Below are 16507 nucleotides of genomic sequence, written 5' to 3' on the forward strand. Positions count from 1 at the left end.
ATTATGCTCTAAATTCATAAAGGAATATATAATTTGTGCTAACATGTTATTAGTATTACCAAAATGTATAAAATGTTGACTGCATTTACAGCTGACCATGACAATAGAACAAGTGACTGAATTTCAGATATTTGTCGATCTATGAGGTGGGATGTGCTACACTTTCTATTACTTAATCTTCTTATATAAAGTAACGTTACTCAATTTTTAAGACACTGGAAATGAAATATTCCTAGAACAATGACATTTTCCCAGTGTAACTCCTTTAGTACATTGCATTACTAAAATTTATCCAGGTCAAACAATCATGCTCCTCCAGCAGTAACATACATTTCTCTCACTTTACAAGATAATGATCACATAGAAATTCCCCCCCAAAATTGATATTCTGACATTTCTACAGAACATTTATGAAATTGAAAATCCTTTGTATAAAATTTGTAGACTGGTAGAACACATCACTGACTGAACAATCCAAGACACATTCTTCGGTATATTATAATGTATCATCCAAGGTGCAGTACAAACATTAGATCATTCCAGAAACACAAGGATATTACATTCTCTCCTGATATACAGATTAAAATGTTTGTATAGAATATTATACTTTATAAAATTGCTGGTTAGATGTATAAACTAGTAATCCAATGTCAGAGAGACAGTACATATTTCAAATTCCTTTCCACCTTTTTGCTCAAATGTTTTTCAGTCAAATAGGATTGCAATTATGTTTGATTTTTACATTTTTGGGATGACATCAAAATTTTCATTCCAGTTACCTTGATTTCATTGTTAACTAATTTGTGGGTCATCATGCGACACAGAATAACTTCATTCACTATTCTTAAACATGCCTATGTTGGAATGCTCACTTACAGATGAAGATATATTGATGAGAAAACATTAATCTATTACCAAGACAGAACCACTTTAAGATATAGGAGAAAAAAGATTTATTGTAATCAACAAGATGTATACTTCCACTACAGTATTGAATTAGTCTGTATGATACATTAGATGACCATTCCATTGAAAGTCCCAATGAACTGACTTCCCACCATTTTGTTGATAAATATCTATAATAGATAGATCTATATCTCTGTCTGTCTCTCTCATATATATATTTTTATATATATATATATATATATATATATATATACATATATATGTGTGTGTATATACACATATATATACACACAGTGGGGAATATAAGTATTTGATACACTGCCGATTTTGCAAGTTTTCCCACCTACAAAGAATGGAGAGGACTGCAATTTTTATCGTAGGTACACTTCAACTGTGAGAGACAGAATCTAAAAATAAAAAACAGAAAATTACATTGTATGATTTTTAAATGATTAAATTGCTTTTTATTGCATGAAACAAGTATCTGATCACCTACCAACCAGCAAGAATTCTGGTTCTCACAGACCTGTTAGTTTTTCTTTAAGAAGCCTTCCTACTCTGCACTCATTGCCTGTATTAATTGCACCTGTTTGAACTCATTACCTGTATAAAAGACACCTGTCCACACATCAATCAATCACACTGCAACCTCTCCACCATGGCCAAGACCAAAGAGATAAGGACATCAGAGATAAAATTGTAGACCTGCACAAGGCTTGCATGGACTACAGGACAATAGGCAAGCAGCTTGTGAGAAGACAACAACTGTTGGCGCAATTATTAGAAAATGGAAGAGACACAAGATGACTGTCAATCTTCCTTGATCGGGGGCTACATGCAGGATCTCTCCTCATGGGGTAAGGATGACTCTGAGAAAGGTCAGGAATCAGCCTAGTACTATATGGGAGGACCTGGTCAATGACCTGAAGGGAGCTGGTATCACAGTCTCAAACATTGGATTAAAATCCTGCAGGGCACGCAAGATCCCCCTGCTCACACCAGCACATGTCCAGTCCTGTTTGAAGTTCGCCACTGACCATCTAGATGATCCAGAGGAGGCATGGGAGAAGGTCATGTGGTCAGATGAGACCAAAATAGAACTTTTTGGTATTAACTCCACTCAACGTGTTTGGGGGAAGAAGAAAGATGAGTACATTCCCAAGAACACCGTCCCAGGGGACAGGACGGCTACAAAGTATTGAAGGGAGGATGGATGGGGTCATCTGCCAAGGGGGACAGGACGACTCCACTGTATTGAAGGGAGGATGGATGGGGTCATGAATCGCAAGATTTTGGCCAACAACCTCCTTCCCTCAGTAAAAGCATTGAAGATGGGTCGTGGCTGGGTCTTCCAGCATCACAATGAACAACTGAAACACACAGCCAGGGCAACTAAGGAATAACTCCGTAAGAAGCATGCTAATTAATTATGTAAAAATCATACAATGTGATTTTCTGGATTTTTTTAAGATTCTGTCTCTCACTGTTGAAGTGTATCTATGATAAAAATTACAGACCTCTCCATTCTTTGTAGGTGGGAAAACTTGCAAAATCAGCATCAGCAGTATCAAATACTTATTTTCCCCACTGTATATACAGAAAACAGCAGCACTGCCTGAATGGGTGCAAAACTCCCCCAAGGAAACCCTATAAAAGATGTAAAATAAAAAAAAGGAGGCTGCACATCCAAAATAGTGACAAAGTAAGGATCCTTTATTCACCAACACCAGCTGCGTTGAGAAAGGCACCATAGAGATAGCTGAAAAGTAGTTGCTGTTGGTGAATAAAGGATTCTTACTTTGTCACTATTTTGGATGTGCGCCTCCTTTTCGGGTTTTTAAATCTTTGACAGGAAACCTTGCTTTCATCAAGTCTTTTATCTTTAATGGACTGTAATGTTAAACATTTCTTTATAACTTTCATAAACATTTAAAAAAAAAAAAAAAAAAACAGAAAATGTGCCATTGTGGAGATGAAATTTGTCATGTTAACTAATACGATTTGAATCCAATAAAAATAATTCCTATACATGAGCACATCGAAAAGGGGAAGTTTAAAAAATGAATTCTTCTTCTAAGCTGGAAATAGTGTGTGAGATTTACTAAACTAAATGCACCAAAAGTCTGCTATAATTTTCAGGAAAAAAAAAATGTCTTTCATGTATTGTACCATATTTATTACGTGCTTTAGATACTTTCTCCTCCAAGGTGGAGTGGCTTTGCACAAAAGGTTGTGCTTATTTAGAAAGGGGTTGTAGCTTAATGGGTCAAAAAATGAGCCAAATTTTTGGCGCAAATTTCTGGCACAAAGTAAGCCAACTAATATACTGTATAAACTTAGACTAGGCAATCTAAAGTGGCACCAAATTTATCAAACAGCATATACCACTACAGTTTAATAAATCTGGTGCATTATATATTTGAACTAAGTCCTGTACTATTGAAAAATATGCCTTATTTTTTACTGCCAAGCAGGTTTCAAGCCTGCCTACATGATGCAGATGTACATTATAGAGTTGTGTAAAGTTGTGAAGTGTAGAACTGTTGCTTTGTCAGCGCTGGGGTCCTAGGTTCAAATCCCACCAAGGACAACATCTGCAAGGAGTTTGTATGTTCTCCCTGTGCTTGCGTGGGTTTCCTCTGGGTTCTCCAATTTCCTCCCACGCTCCAAAGACATAAGGATAGGGAATTTAGATTGTGAACCCCAATGGGGACAGTGATGATATTGTATGTTAAGCACCGTGGAATTGATAGCGCTATATTAGCAAAGCATAATAAAGATAATAATGCTTACATACCAAAAAACATTAAATATTCTCTCAAAATGAAATCCCGGACATGTTCCCTATTCTATTCATTATACATTATTATTATTCATTAAGTCATTATACAGTAAATATTGTGCAAGTGACAAAATGAAACCGAATACCAAAGGAGACAATGACTGATCAAGTTACTGCACATAACCAATGAATATTCCTTAGATCTTACATTTCTGGATTAATTGTCATTTTTGTAGACAATGAGTAGAAATTGACTCCCAACTTCTTAATTAAGCTGATATGCTATCCATTTGTCAATTACTTAAACCATAGTTTGTCGAGCTTAAAGAATAGCTAATGGATTTGCAGCATTACCTCCATGATAAAATCCAGATTGTATCTGCAGGACCCGAGGTAGAGTTTTGGGATCCAGGGACTGAACAAAAGCCTGAAGCGTAGTAGTCATCATCTAAGGCAAGACATACAGTCAGCTAGAAGTTTTTGAACTGATGTGACAAAGGTGAAGCGCACAATAATCAGATGCAGAGTTAATCTTTGTTTTTTAGAGATGCAGACAGGAAGAGGTTTGTGTGTTAGAAACGTATGTACAGTTCCTGTTCTTATGCACTTCACAAACAGAGAAATGAGTTCAACCAACAGCACATCATTGCTAGCATTTCTTATATGTCTGGCTAAAAAACCTATGTGATTTAAATAGCATTTTTACTTCCTACAAAACGCGCTCAAGGTGAAAGTTGGGACATAATAGTGATGCAAAAACACTTTGTTGGCTTATAAATTCTAAATGTTCTTCTTTTCTAACATATTTCATATTTTCATTGCTAGTATCTGTCAAAAACCCAATCAGGAGAGTTGTATAATTTTATTTGCTGCTCAAGAGTTGTCATTGTTGTGTTTGAGAGAAGTTCAGAGCCATAATTATACATGTGTAGTCAGGTAACAACATAGCTACCAACCGTCCTGGATTCAGCGGGACTGTCATGATTTGAGGGCTCAGTCCCGCTGTCCCGGCACGTCAGGGCTTTTATCCCGGCTTCTAATACTAACCTGCACCTTTCTCCGACTACCTGCACCCTTGCTCATCCTCCTTGGGGGGTGGGGCCGCATCTCTCCGCTCAGAGCATGAATTAAATTATAATACTCATCTCTCTCATCTGATGGCATCTCTGTGATCACAGGCTGCAGCTCTATCCATGAGCGACAGCCCACAATAATGTAGATAAGAGAATTTGGTAATCTTAACCTGTATTGCAGGCAGTTAATCCAGAAGCAGATTAGACATGTCCATAGAGATACATTATATAAAACAATGTATTTCTACGTTCCCTGTATACTAAATGTGAAGAAAAAGTCTGATTTTTTTATTTCTATAAAACTGCTAAAAATGATAAAAAGCAATTACAAAAATGTCCTTTTTTGTGAGTCTCCCTGGTATTTGAACCCATAAGCTTCAACATTTTACAGGTATTAGCTAAAGTTTCTGAGCTACAGGCTCTGGTGATGCAACAGGGAGAATTTTGTATACCTGGCTTGTTTTGCAGACTTTGACTCCACAGGAAGATTGTACTGATAGTACTGATACGTTGTACACAACAGTGTATTTCTATGTATTTGTATTCTAGAGCGAGCATAAAAGGGAATTTTTCATCCTATAAAATTACTAAAAAATAATGAAAAACACTTGATAATGAAAAAAATTTTATTTTTAATGCACTTTTTTAAATAATAAACATAACAAATAAGCAAATAACAGATATATTTGGTGCCCTGTAATCGTAATGATCCGCACAACACAGCGATCAGATTATTTATGGGGATCAGTAAATGACATAAAAAAATGGTGTGATTGATATTTTTTCTCTATTAAACCTATAAAAAAAATTATAAAAATGTAATGTTGAGGTCGTGCTCACATGTAGCGTAAATGCTGCTTTCTTTCTACTGCTTTTTTTCTTCAGGTGTCCTTACCACACAGCGTAATAACAATCTTCTCTGATTATTGCGTGTTTTCTGAGTTTCTTTTATGTGTTTTCTCTCTAATTTGATGTGATTTTGGTGCAAATATGAAGCAGAGACATCAAGGTTTCTGGAGATGGACTTGTAACCTTGAGATTGTTGATATTTTTCAACAATTTTAGTTCTCAAATCCTCAGATAGTTCTCTTCTCTTCATTCTGTTCTCCATGCTCAGTGTGGCCCACACAGACAAACAATGCAAATATTGAGTAAACTTCTCCCCTTTTTATCTGGTTTCAGGTGTGATTTTCATATTGCTCACACCTGTTACTTGCCAGTTTGGACGAGCATCACATGCTTGAAACAAAGTTGTTTGCCCACAATTTTGAAACGGTGGCAACAATTTTGTCTGGCCCTTTTTTGTGGTTTTATGTGAAATTATGTCCAATTTGCCTTTTTTCACAGTTTTTTGTGTTGTTCCATTACACGCAAATTAAATAAACATGAGTATAACAAAACGTGTAATTGTACAAATTTTCTAGGAGAAATACTTCAGTTTCTAGAACAATTTCAAGGGTGTCAACACTTTCTGCCTTGACTGTATTACCACCACATAGAAGCAGAATAATATTCAATCATGCTGATCATTAAAAAAATAAACACTGTTAGAAGACCAATATTATCCTCATACAGGGGCCACCTAGAATTACCGTATTTTTCGGACTGTAAGACACACTTTTTTCCTTCAAAATTTTGGAGGAAAAAGGGGGCTGCGTCTTACAGTCCGAATGTTGGGGGGGGGGTATATATATGTGGGGTGTGGGGGGAGCGGTAGCGGTGGAGGAGCGGGGCACAGGAGGCTGCAGGCCCATGGGGCATGGGGAGCACTGAATATTCATGCTCCTTAATAGCAGCACACAGTGTAGCCGCAGCGCTGCTCCTGGTGCTGCCGGAATCGCCTGTGCCCGCTGTAAAAGGGCATGAATATTCAACCTCTCTCCACGCTCATGGGAATGGAGAGGGGTGAATATTCATGCCCTTTAATAAGCGGGCACACGCGATAGCCCGGCAGCAGCAGGAGCCGCAGCGCAGCTACACTGTGTGCCGGCTATTAAGCAGCATGAAGTCACTGCTCCCCGCCCACATAGTCCCGGCGTGGGGAGCAGTGACTTCTGGCAGCTGATCTCTCCATGTGAGCCGCGCATGGCAGTGACGTCATGTGCGACTCACATGGAGAGATCAGTGCAGGCAGACAGTACGCAGCGCTGGAGGAGAGAAGAAAGGTGAGTATGAGGGTTTTTTTTTATGTGCAGCCTGATGGGGATTAGGGGGACCATGCATACTAGGATAAGGATGAGGGGGCCATACATACCAGGGTAAGGATTAGGGGACCATACATAACAGGATAAAGATGAGGGGGCCATACATAACAAGATAAAGATGAGGGGGCCATACATACCAGGATAACTCTGAGAGGGGCATACATAACAGGATAAAGATGAGAGGCCATACACACCAGGATTAGGATGAGGGGCCATACATACCGGGATAAGGATGAGGGGTACCATGCATAGCAGGATGGGGATGAGGGGTGCCATGCATACCAGGATAGGGATTAGGGATGCCATGCATGCCAGGATAGGGATTAGGGGTGCCATGCATACCAGGATGGGGATTAGGGGTGCCATGCATACCAGGATGGGAATGAGGGGGCCATGCATACCAGGACAGGGATGAGGGGTGCCATGCATATTAGGATAGGGATGAGGGGTGTCATGCATACCAGGATGGGGATTGCTGTGCCATGCATACCAGGATGGGGATTGCTGTGCCATGCATACCAGGACAGGGATGAGGGGTGCCATGCATACCAGGACAGGAATGAGATGTGTCATGCATACCAGAATAGGGATGAGGGGTGCCATGCATACCAGGATAAGGATGAGGGGTGCCATGCATACTAGGATGGAGGGGTTCCATGCATACCAGGATGTAGGGATACCAGGCATACCAGGATGGGGATGGGGACCACGTATAAAAGGAAGGGGGGGCATATATACCAGGATAGGGGATATTGTCAGAATTGGGGGATATTACCCCAATACCAGTGTCAGCAGAAGACCCTCTCCCCCTTAAAAGTGCATCATGAACACATTTTTTGCTTAATTTTTTTTTTATTTTATTTTCCTCCTCTAAAACCTAGGTGCGTCTTATGGTCCGGTGCGTCTTATAGTCTGAAAAATACGGTAGATCCCAGCTCTGTAGACCGAATAAGTGTATACAGCATAGATATATCCATAGACTCAACAGTGATATCTCCAATGAATTCAAATAATTATTTTTCTATTTTCGTCTTAATTTGGTGCAGACCACAATAACTTCTTCCACCTATGACTCGTCTGTGCAGAATGTAGGGCAGACAATTATGACTGATCACTTCTAGATCACCCTTCCTATCTCTTCCAGGTGGTTAGACCTCCCTTACTCATGATACAAGACACACAGTGTAAAGAATAATGACCATTCTTAAAATGCACTATACTATGTGGAAGGCAACATTGGGTACATTATACTTTGTGGAAGCCAGTGTGGGGCGCATTATACTATGTGGAAGGCAATGTGAGCGCATTATACTATATGGAAGGCATTGTGGGGTGCATTATGCTAAGTGGAACGCAATATGGGGTGCATTATATTATAGGGAAGGCAATGTGAGGCACATTATATTATGCGGAAGGCAATGTGGAGTGCATTATATTATGTGGAAGGCAATATGGGGTGCATTATACTATGTGGAAGGCAATGTGAGGTGCATTATATTATATGGAGCTCAATGTCGGGTGCATTATACTATGTGGAATGTTATGTGGGGCCCATTATACTATATGGAGGGGTATGTGGGGGCCATTCTAATATTTCTCCATACAGGGGCAAACATGATAAAATATAAATTTGTTGTCTTACTACTATGCTACAGAAACCATGCCACATTTCAGCTTTCAATTCTTTGGTGCTGATATTGTTCTCCATACAGGGGTTCACATGATAACATCTAAATTAGTTGTCTTACTACCGTACTACATAAAGCAGGGCAAAATTTTGCTTTAAATTATTTGGTGCTAATATTGTTCTCCATACAGGCCAAACATGCTAAAAATTTAATTTGTTTTCACACTACTGTGCTACAAAAACCATGCCACATTTCATCTTTCAATTCTTTGGTGCTGATATTGTTCTCCATACAGGGGCAAACATGATAAAATCTAACTTTGTTGTCTTGCTACTGTGCTACAGAAACCATGCCACATTTCAGCATTTAATTCTTTGGTGCTGATATTGTTCTCCATACAGGGGTTCAAATGAAAAAATCTAAATTTGTTGTCTTACTACCGTGCTACAGAAACCATGTCACATTTGATCTTTTAATTATTTGATCCTGATATTCAGCTCCATACAGGGGTTCACATTCTAAAATCTAAATTGGTTGTGTTACTACCGTGCTACAGAAACTAGGCCACATTTCAGCTTTTAATTATTTTGTGCTAGTATTGTGCTCCAGCCAGGAGTCCACACTTCACAATATAAATTCTTTGCTCTAATAGAGTGGTCCAGAAACCAGGCCACATTTCAGCAGATAAATATTTTGTGATAATATTGTGCTCCATCTAGGAGTCTAAATTTCAGAATCTAAATTGGTTGTGCAAATAGCATGGTCCTGAAACCATGCCACATTTATGCATTGGACAGGGCTTAGAGCAGCATTTCTAGCTTAAACTTTGATCAGTATTAGGTGGATGAGTGACAAGTGTAGGCCTGGTGCTCTGAGAGCTCTGCCAAATTCAGGCAACACACATGAAGGAGACCCAACTTGGAGACCAAACATTCTCAATAATTATGGGCAGATACCACTAAAGTGGCATCAATTTCTATTTATTTATTTTACTCACTTATATAGCGCCAGTAATTACACAGCGCTTTACAGACATTATCAATTACCCCAGAGTAAAAATAGTATAATGGGGCTCTGACACACCTTCCACTACAGGCAAACCACCAAATGGAGACCCAACTTGGAGTCTCCACATTTTGAAAATTTTTTAGTAACATCAGCAACATAGTAACAACAGTCACAGAAGCCACGACAAAGGTGTCACAACTGCAATAACGCAAGATCAATGCTGCACACTAAAAACTAAATCATCGCCTAGTCTTCCTGGTCTGCGACTGTAGTTCAAAAGTCATTGGAGATCCATGATTTGTTCATCTTGATGAAAGTTAGGCAGTCTACACTTTCAGGGGACAGCCAGATGCACTTATCCATGAAGACACCAGCAGCGCTGAATACACATTCTGAGAGAACGCTGACTGCCGTCCTTGATAAAACTTCTAAAGCGTGACAGGCAAGCTTAGGCCATTCTTCAATTTTTCTAGGCCAAAATTCAAAAGGGTCCAAACTCACCCTGATGGCATTGATATTGAGCTTAATATATTCCTGCACCGTCTTCTCCAGTCGTTCACTATGTGTCAGACTTGTACTCTGTTCTGCAGGTGCATATTCTGGTCTAAATAGGAGTGAAATGACTTCTAGAAATTTATTTATTTTTTTACATTTATTTTACTCATATAGCGCCATTAATTCCACAGCACTTTACAGACATTTACAGACATTAGTGATACTGTTCCCATTGGGGCTCACAATCTAAATTTCCTATCAGTATGTCTTTGGAGCGTGGGAAGAAAAATTAGTACCCGGAGGAAACCCTCGCAAACATAGGGAGAACATACAAATTCCTTGCAGATGTTGTCCTTGGTGGGGTTTCAACGCAGAACCCCAGCAAGGTTGGTAATGTTTTTGCGTTGACGACTCAACGTTCCCATGGTTGGAAGTCTATAACTGCGATGCACACTATGTGCCTCACTGCTGTCTTGCAGAAAACCACTCTCAAAATTGTCTTCAAGCATGTTTTGATACTCCAGCATAGGCACATCCCTTTCAAGGGGGGGGGGAGCATCTGGCAAAATATATTCTTGTACCATGGATTGAACAGAGTGGCACCCCAGGAGTCAGTACTACTTCTAATCCTAACAATATGGGCAACAATCATGTTGCAGATTGCACTGCAAGAAGGCACTCATGGGTCGGTCTCTTCCATGAGGTCCAAGTCCATATGCAAGTCAATGATCTGCGGGTTGCGAATGGCGGAAGTGAGCACACAGCGACCGTGGTTTCTGCAGCAGCACATTCAGGCTGGGATAGTGGTGGAGAAATTGCTGTACGACCAGGTTGGGGATGTGAGCCTTTCAAGGCATGTGTGTGAGGTTGCCCCAGCGTAGGGCCACCACCAGGTTAGCACCATTACTGCACACAGCCTTCCCTGGCTCCAGGTTCAATGGAGACAGCCATTGCTCAAACTCAGAATGGATAGCTGTCCACAACTCTTGATCTGTATGACTGCGATCTCCAAGGCATATTAATTTAAACACTGACTGATTGCGGTGAGCCCCGGCTGTGCAGTACGAAGGTGGGGGGGATTTTCTCTGCACTGTTGGAACGTGTGTCTCATTAAAGCAAAGGTTGAGGATGCAGGTGGAAGCCCTAGAGGAGGCAGAAGTAGTGGAGGAAGTGTTAGATACAGAGGTTTGTCCTGCAAGCCTTGGGGTTTCCAAGACTTGTTGTCTAGTGGTTTAGTTTTCCATCCACTGGTGTGTAGTGGTTTAGTTCTCCAACCCTAGCTGTTTAATAGTTTAGCTCTCCAACCTCTGTTGTCTAGTAGTTTAGTTCTCCATGTTCTGGTGTGTTGTTTCGTTCTCCAACCCTAGGTGTTAGTAGTTTAGTTCTCCAGCCCCTGTTGTCTAGTAGATTAGTTCTCTAAACCCTGTTGTCTAGTAGTTTAGTTCTCTATCTTCTAGTGGGTGATGGTTTAGTTCTCCATCCTCAAGCACCCTGCAAGCCATGGGGATTCCAAGACTTGTGGAGCAGCCTATTCCCTGCCTTCCCCCACAGCAATCACAGTCACCCAGTGGCCAGTCAACGAGATGTAACGCCCCTGGCTATGCTTGCTTGTCAAGGTGTCAATTGTGAAATGCACCCTGGCAGACATATTTTTTTTCAAGGAACAGGTGATGTTGTCTGCATCAAGCTGGTGTAGCGCAGGCACAGCTTTCTTAGAGAATTAATGGCAACTGGGGCACTGTGACAGCCATCAGCTTTCGGAAAACGTCAGAAAGGCAGCATTTCCGTGGCCAACAGATTGGAGATGATGAAGTTCAAGTTCTTTGCTTTGGCATGTGTAGGAGAAAACAATCTTTTATATGACCACAACTGTGGGACCAAGGGCTGGCTACTGTTCTGAAATGAGTGTGGAGTAGGGTAAACATGACAAACTGCTGGACTGTGAGAGAGGTGCAGGCGGAGATGTTATGGTGGATTGAGAAAGATGTTGTGTGCTCGGTGTCTGAGATCGGTCAAAAACAGCAGGCATGTCCACTTCCGTAACAGCTGGCGGACTCTCACTCACCCCGTCTGTAGCGGGTAAACAAGTGGAAGTTCTGCGGCCGGAAACCTGTCTGAGAACACTTTGGCACGGTGAGGGAGGAGGAAAAAGCAGCAGCTGCGGTTGATGGGGCGGCCGGTGGTTGGCAAGGCCCGTTAGTCTGCATTTTAGCACAGTGAGATTCCCAGTCTAATGAATGTTGATCGCGCATGTACCATTTCATTTATACACAAGACATTACCCAGTGAGCAATTAATCACCAAGTAAAAAGTTAAGTGACTAAAGAAAGTGTATGAAAATGAATCTTTTATTGTAGACATGATAAAAAACAATTAAAAAAGGAAAAGGGTACCAAAAAAAGGGAAGACAAAACGGAGCCTTTTTTATATGAGGCGTGATAGTGAATATAATAGACATTATATAAAGGTCAAAAACATCCTTCCATTAACAGCAAAAGGTAATTCTTATACTGAGAAATTATTATAATTATTATTATTCATGAAGCAGGAGCCTCCATGGTGGTGCATGTTACATAATACAGGTGAATAATTTCAGTATTTGGGCTTCCTCCTTCTATTTTATGCAATATGCCAATAACGTAGAGAGCACCGATCGATGTGTTTGGTTGCATGCTATATTTTGGATCTTTGCTAAGGACAATATATGTTATAAGCATTTAGATATCTATATTATATGCTATTTACCTCATACTCTATCAGGGCTATCAGATTTGGAGATGTCACATTCATTCTATACAGTTAGCATGATGATATACTAGGTGGGATTATGCACTCAAGTACCTTATCTATTTTTTGCATGCTGTTAATAATGTTTTACTGTGACATATGGAATAATTTCTCAGTATAAGAATTACCTTTTGCTGTTAATGGAAGGATGTTTTTGACCTTTATATAATGTCTATTATATTCACTATCACGCCTCTTATATAAAAAAGGCTCCATTTTGTCTTCCCTTTTTTTGGTACCTTTTTCCTTTTTCAATTGTTTTTATCATGTCTACAATAAAAGATTAATTTTAATACACTTTCTTTAGTTACTTCAATTTTTACTTGGTGATTAATTGTTCACTGGGTAATATTTTGTGTATAATTGAAATTAGAAGTAGAAATTTATTTTTGATATATATATATATGGACCTTTTGTGTTAAACATGTGCCATTTCATGCATGTAGTAGTCAAATTATTGCAATTTTTGCCTCTACTCAGTCCTTTTTAACAAAGTTGGCAGATAACGTGAGTTGTGTCATCCTTTGCAGTCTCCAAAAAGACACAGCCTAGACAAACCTTATCGAAGGACTGCAGACCCATGACCGCTGCTGGCCACAGCCAGGAGTTGTATCTGTGGATGCAGTGCTTGTCGTGGTTCCATCACTCTGTTTGTGCGGGAAGCTGCAACGTAACCTCTTCGTCTTCCTCCTCTTCCACCTTCTCTGCTGAACTACAAGTGGGATCTACAACCTCATCGTCATCCTTTCTGTTCTCCGACACCTTGCCCTGAGAGTCACCCTCCGCCGCTTCCTGCCCTGACAGCACAGTACAGTCGCAGAATCCCACAATGTCTGATTTCTAAAACTTAACATGGATTAAACCAAATTCATCATCTTTCCACCTTCTCATTCAACCCCACCAACTGACCTATCCATCAAAGTCAATGATTGCCCACTCTCTCCAGTCCAGCAAGCTTGACTCTGATCTCTCTTTCAAACCTGAGATCCAAGCCCTTTCTACTTCCTGCCCACTCCAACTCCAAAATATCTCCCGGATCCACACATTCCTCAACAATTAATCTGCAAAAACACTAGTGCATGCCCTCATCCTCTCCCGCCTCAACTACTTCAACCTCCTGCTCTGTGGCCTCACTTCTAACACTCTCGCACCCCTCCAATCTATCCTAAACTCTGCTGGCCGACTAATGCATCTGTCATTCCACTATTCCATGGCTTATCCCCTCTGTCATTCCTTGTACTGGCTCCCCATTGCCCAGAGACTCCAGTTCAAAACCCTAACTTTGGCAAACAAAGCCATCCAAAACCTGTCTCCTCCATACATCTGTGACCTAGTCTCCCATTACTTACCTGCACGTGACGCGCCCCCAGGGCCGTGGGGTACTTGGCAGCCGGTCCTCTGGTTGCCGGGGGATATCACGGTGGCTGGACCGGTCCGTGACCCAGGGCGGTCAGTGAAAAGGGGAACTTCTATTGTATGGGGTTTTTGGGATTATTCGTGACGCCACCTGTGGAATGCGGCTAAGGGGTGCCGCGGCTGCGGAGCAGTCCTCTGAGGCAGATGGTAGGGCAGCTTGTGATGGAATGGCTCCCCACAGGTGGAGCAGGCCTCAGGGCAGCGTGGGGGATGTACTGGATGGTGGTGCAGGGGAGAGACGGCAGGACGGTCCCGGAGGAAGGATGGACACTCACACAGGGGTAAGCTTCAGTACCTTTACTGGTGATGCTGCAGGCACGGTCCAGGGTACTCCAGGTGAAGGCCGCACTTCTGGACTCTCCCCAGTGAGCGGGTATAGGGCCTCCTGACCCGCTGCTTTATTCTCTAAGCTTCGTGCCTGCCTGGAGCTGGGCCTAGCTTGGTTACTGTCTCTCTCTGCACCTGCTGACCTGGTGGTAGGGCCTTCTCTTTGGAGATCACTCTCCCTGGATGCTGGGACCTCCATGACTCCTAGCCCTGGTACTTTAGTCAGTGTTTGGTGAACCTGGGACCTGTAGTCCTCCAGGGATTCCGGTGGTTCCTACTGGGTGTAAAGGGTCCCTGTAGGCGCTGACCCGGTGTCCGGTATACATATCGGGGTGAGCCTGGCATGGTCCTCTGCCCCCTCACTACTTCTTCTTTCTCCTCTCGCCTTCGGCCCACTCAAGGCCCTCACTAGGCTTCCACACGTTCTGTAGGCCTTGGCTCGCCTAAGCACAGCAGCCAGCTTGCTGCTTTCTTCACTTATCTCAGAGCGTCAGCACACTCTGAGCTCACTCTGAGCTCTGTTCCTCTCTGTGTCTCAGCAGGAACTCCACTAAGCTGCCTAGCTCCACCCTCCCTATATATGTCCCTAACGGGCTCCCTCTGCTGGTCTGAGGTGGTAGGGTGGAGGTGTGTGAATGTGTGAGGGTCTCTTGTGGAGAAGTCCATCCATGCACCCTTCTGGGTTCTGTGGCACCAATGCGCAACAGGGCGCCACATTCCCCCTAGTAAAACTCAGTACTCCTGGACTGAAGCATTTTTCAAAAACAGGTTAACAATAACATTAACATTTCTTCACTTTATGGGAGGCACATCTCTTGAACGTTACAGGTGTAAAAACATAATAAATATATACAAATATAGAGCGTCCTCAGAGTCTTACAAGTTAATGGTGTCCATCTCACCGGTGAAAGAACATGAGGCACATGAGGGACCCGCCTGAAAACCCTCAACGTAGGCCCTTGGCTACAGGGCATAGGTGATCCAGGTGCTGGACCACGGCTTCCGCCACGCCAAATGGATTTTTGTTCAGTGGTCACTTAAAAGGGCACTCCAGGGAGTGCAACTACACACATAAGAGTTTTTGGGCTGCTCACAGTCCTCAGCCACTGAGTCCTTTATATATACACCATTACGGGTAATTAATGTTCATATAAATTGTCAATTGTCAGGCAAAACACATTAGTAATTAAATACATGAAAATTACACAAGAACAACATACCCCAGGGGCAACTATTTATACTATAGGTATTTCTACTTATTCACTGAACCTGACAGGGGCCTGGCCTTTGGTGTTACGTGTTGATCTGCGTAGTACAGGAGTGTGGATGGCATCTGTGTCTGCACCATCTGCTACCCTGTCAGTTCTACGTGTGGGTAAATTGTAAAACTGCCTTAACCTCTCTATGGGACTGGCAAGCATACCAGCCAGTGGCTAGGCCTTCTTGCTCTGCTCCAGCCGGGGATTCTTCTTGAGCAGGCTCTTCTGAGGCACTTACAGGTTCTACTTACTGTGGAGGGTCTTCTGGCTGTTGGTAAAAATGCATCACAGGTATTATTACTGCTCCACCTAGTTGAGGCCAATCTGCTGGGAAATCTCCTAATTCAGTGTGGAGTACTTCTTCTTTAGGCTCCTCCGGTTCGATGTGAGGCACTTCTTCCTGGGGTTTTAGCAGACCTGGACATGACTTCAGATGGTCTCTAGATACCGTTGCAGTCGTTCTTCCTCCGTCCTTGGTAATTAAACAGGTCTTCCTGTTATCAAATCTTGAATTAAACACAGTGTAGGGTTCCCTCTACCACTGGTCATCAAGTTTGTGGTTTCTTCTTTTTCTCTTTAGCACAACTTCTCCAGGTGCTAAGGGTTCTGCTGGCGCACTCTT

The 16507-nt window shown here is 41.9% G+C and overlaps 1 protein-coding gene across 1 annotated transcript in view; it reads right to left on the reverse strand.

Annotated features, from left to right (window-relative positions):
• The window catches only part of THEMIS (thymocyte selection associated), a 90936-nt gene extending 86737 nt beyond the window's left edge, over window positions 1-4199 (reverse strand). The window contains exon 1 of the mRNA XM_073673206.1: window positions 4043-4199. Within this exon, the coding sequence (XP_073529307.1) occupies window positions 4043-4136 (94 nt within the window). The 5' untranslated portion in view covers window positions 4137-4199. The remainder of the gene's footprint in view (window positions 1-4042) is intronic.
• Between the last annotated feature and the right edge of the window lie 12308 nt (window positions 4200-16507).

The sequence above is a fragment of the Phyllobates terribilis genome, unplaced genomic scaffold, assembly GCF_046119375.1.
Source record: "Phyllobates terribilis strain yellow unplaced genomic scaffold, ASM4611937v1 Scaffold_3__8_contigs__length_932513732, whole genome shotgun sequence".
In the NCBI taxonomy this organism is placed as follows: domain Eukaryota; kingdom Metazoa; phylum Chordata; class Amphibia; order Anura; family Dendrobatidae; genus Phyllobates; species Phyllobates terribilis.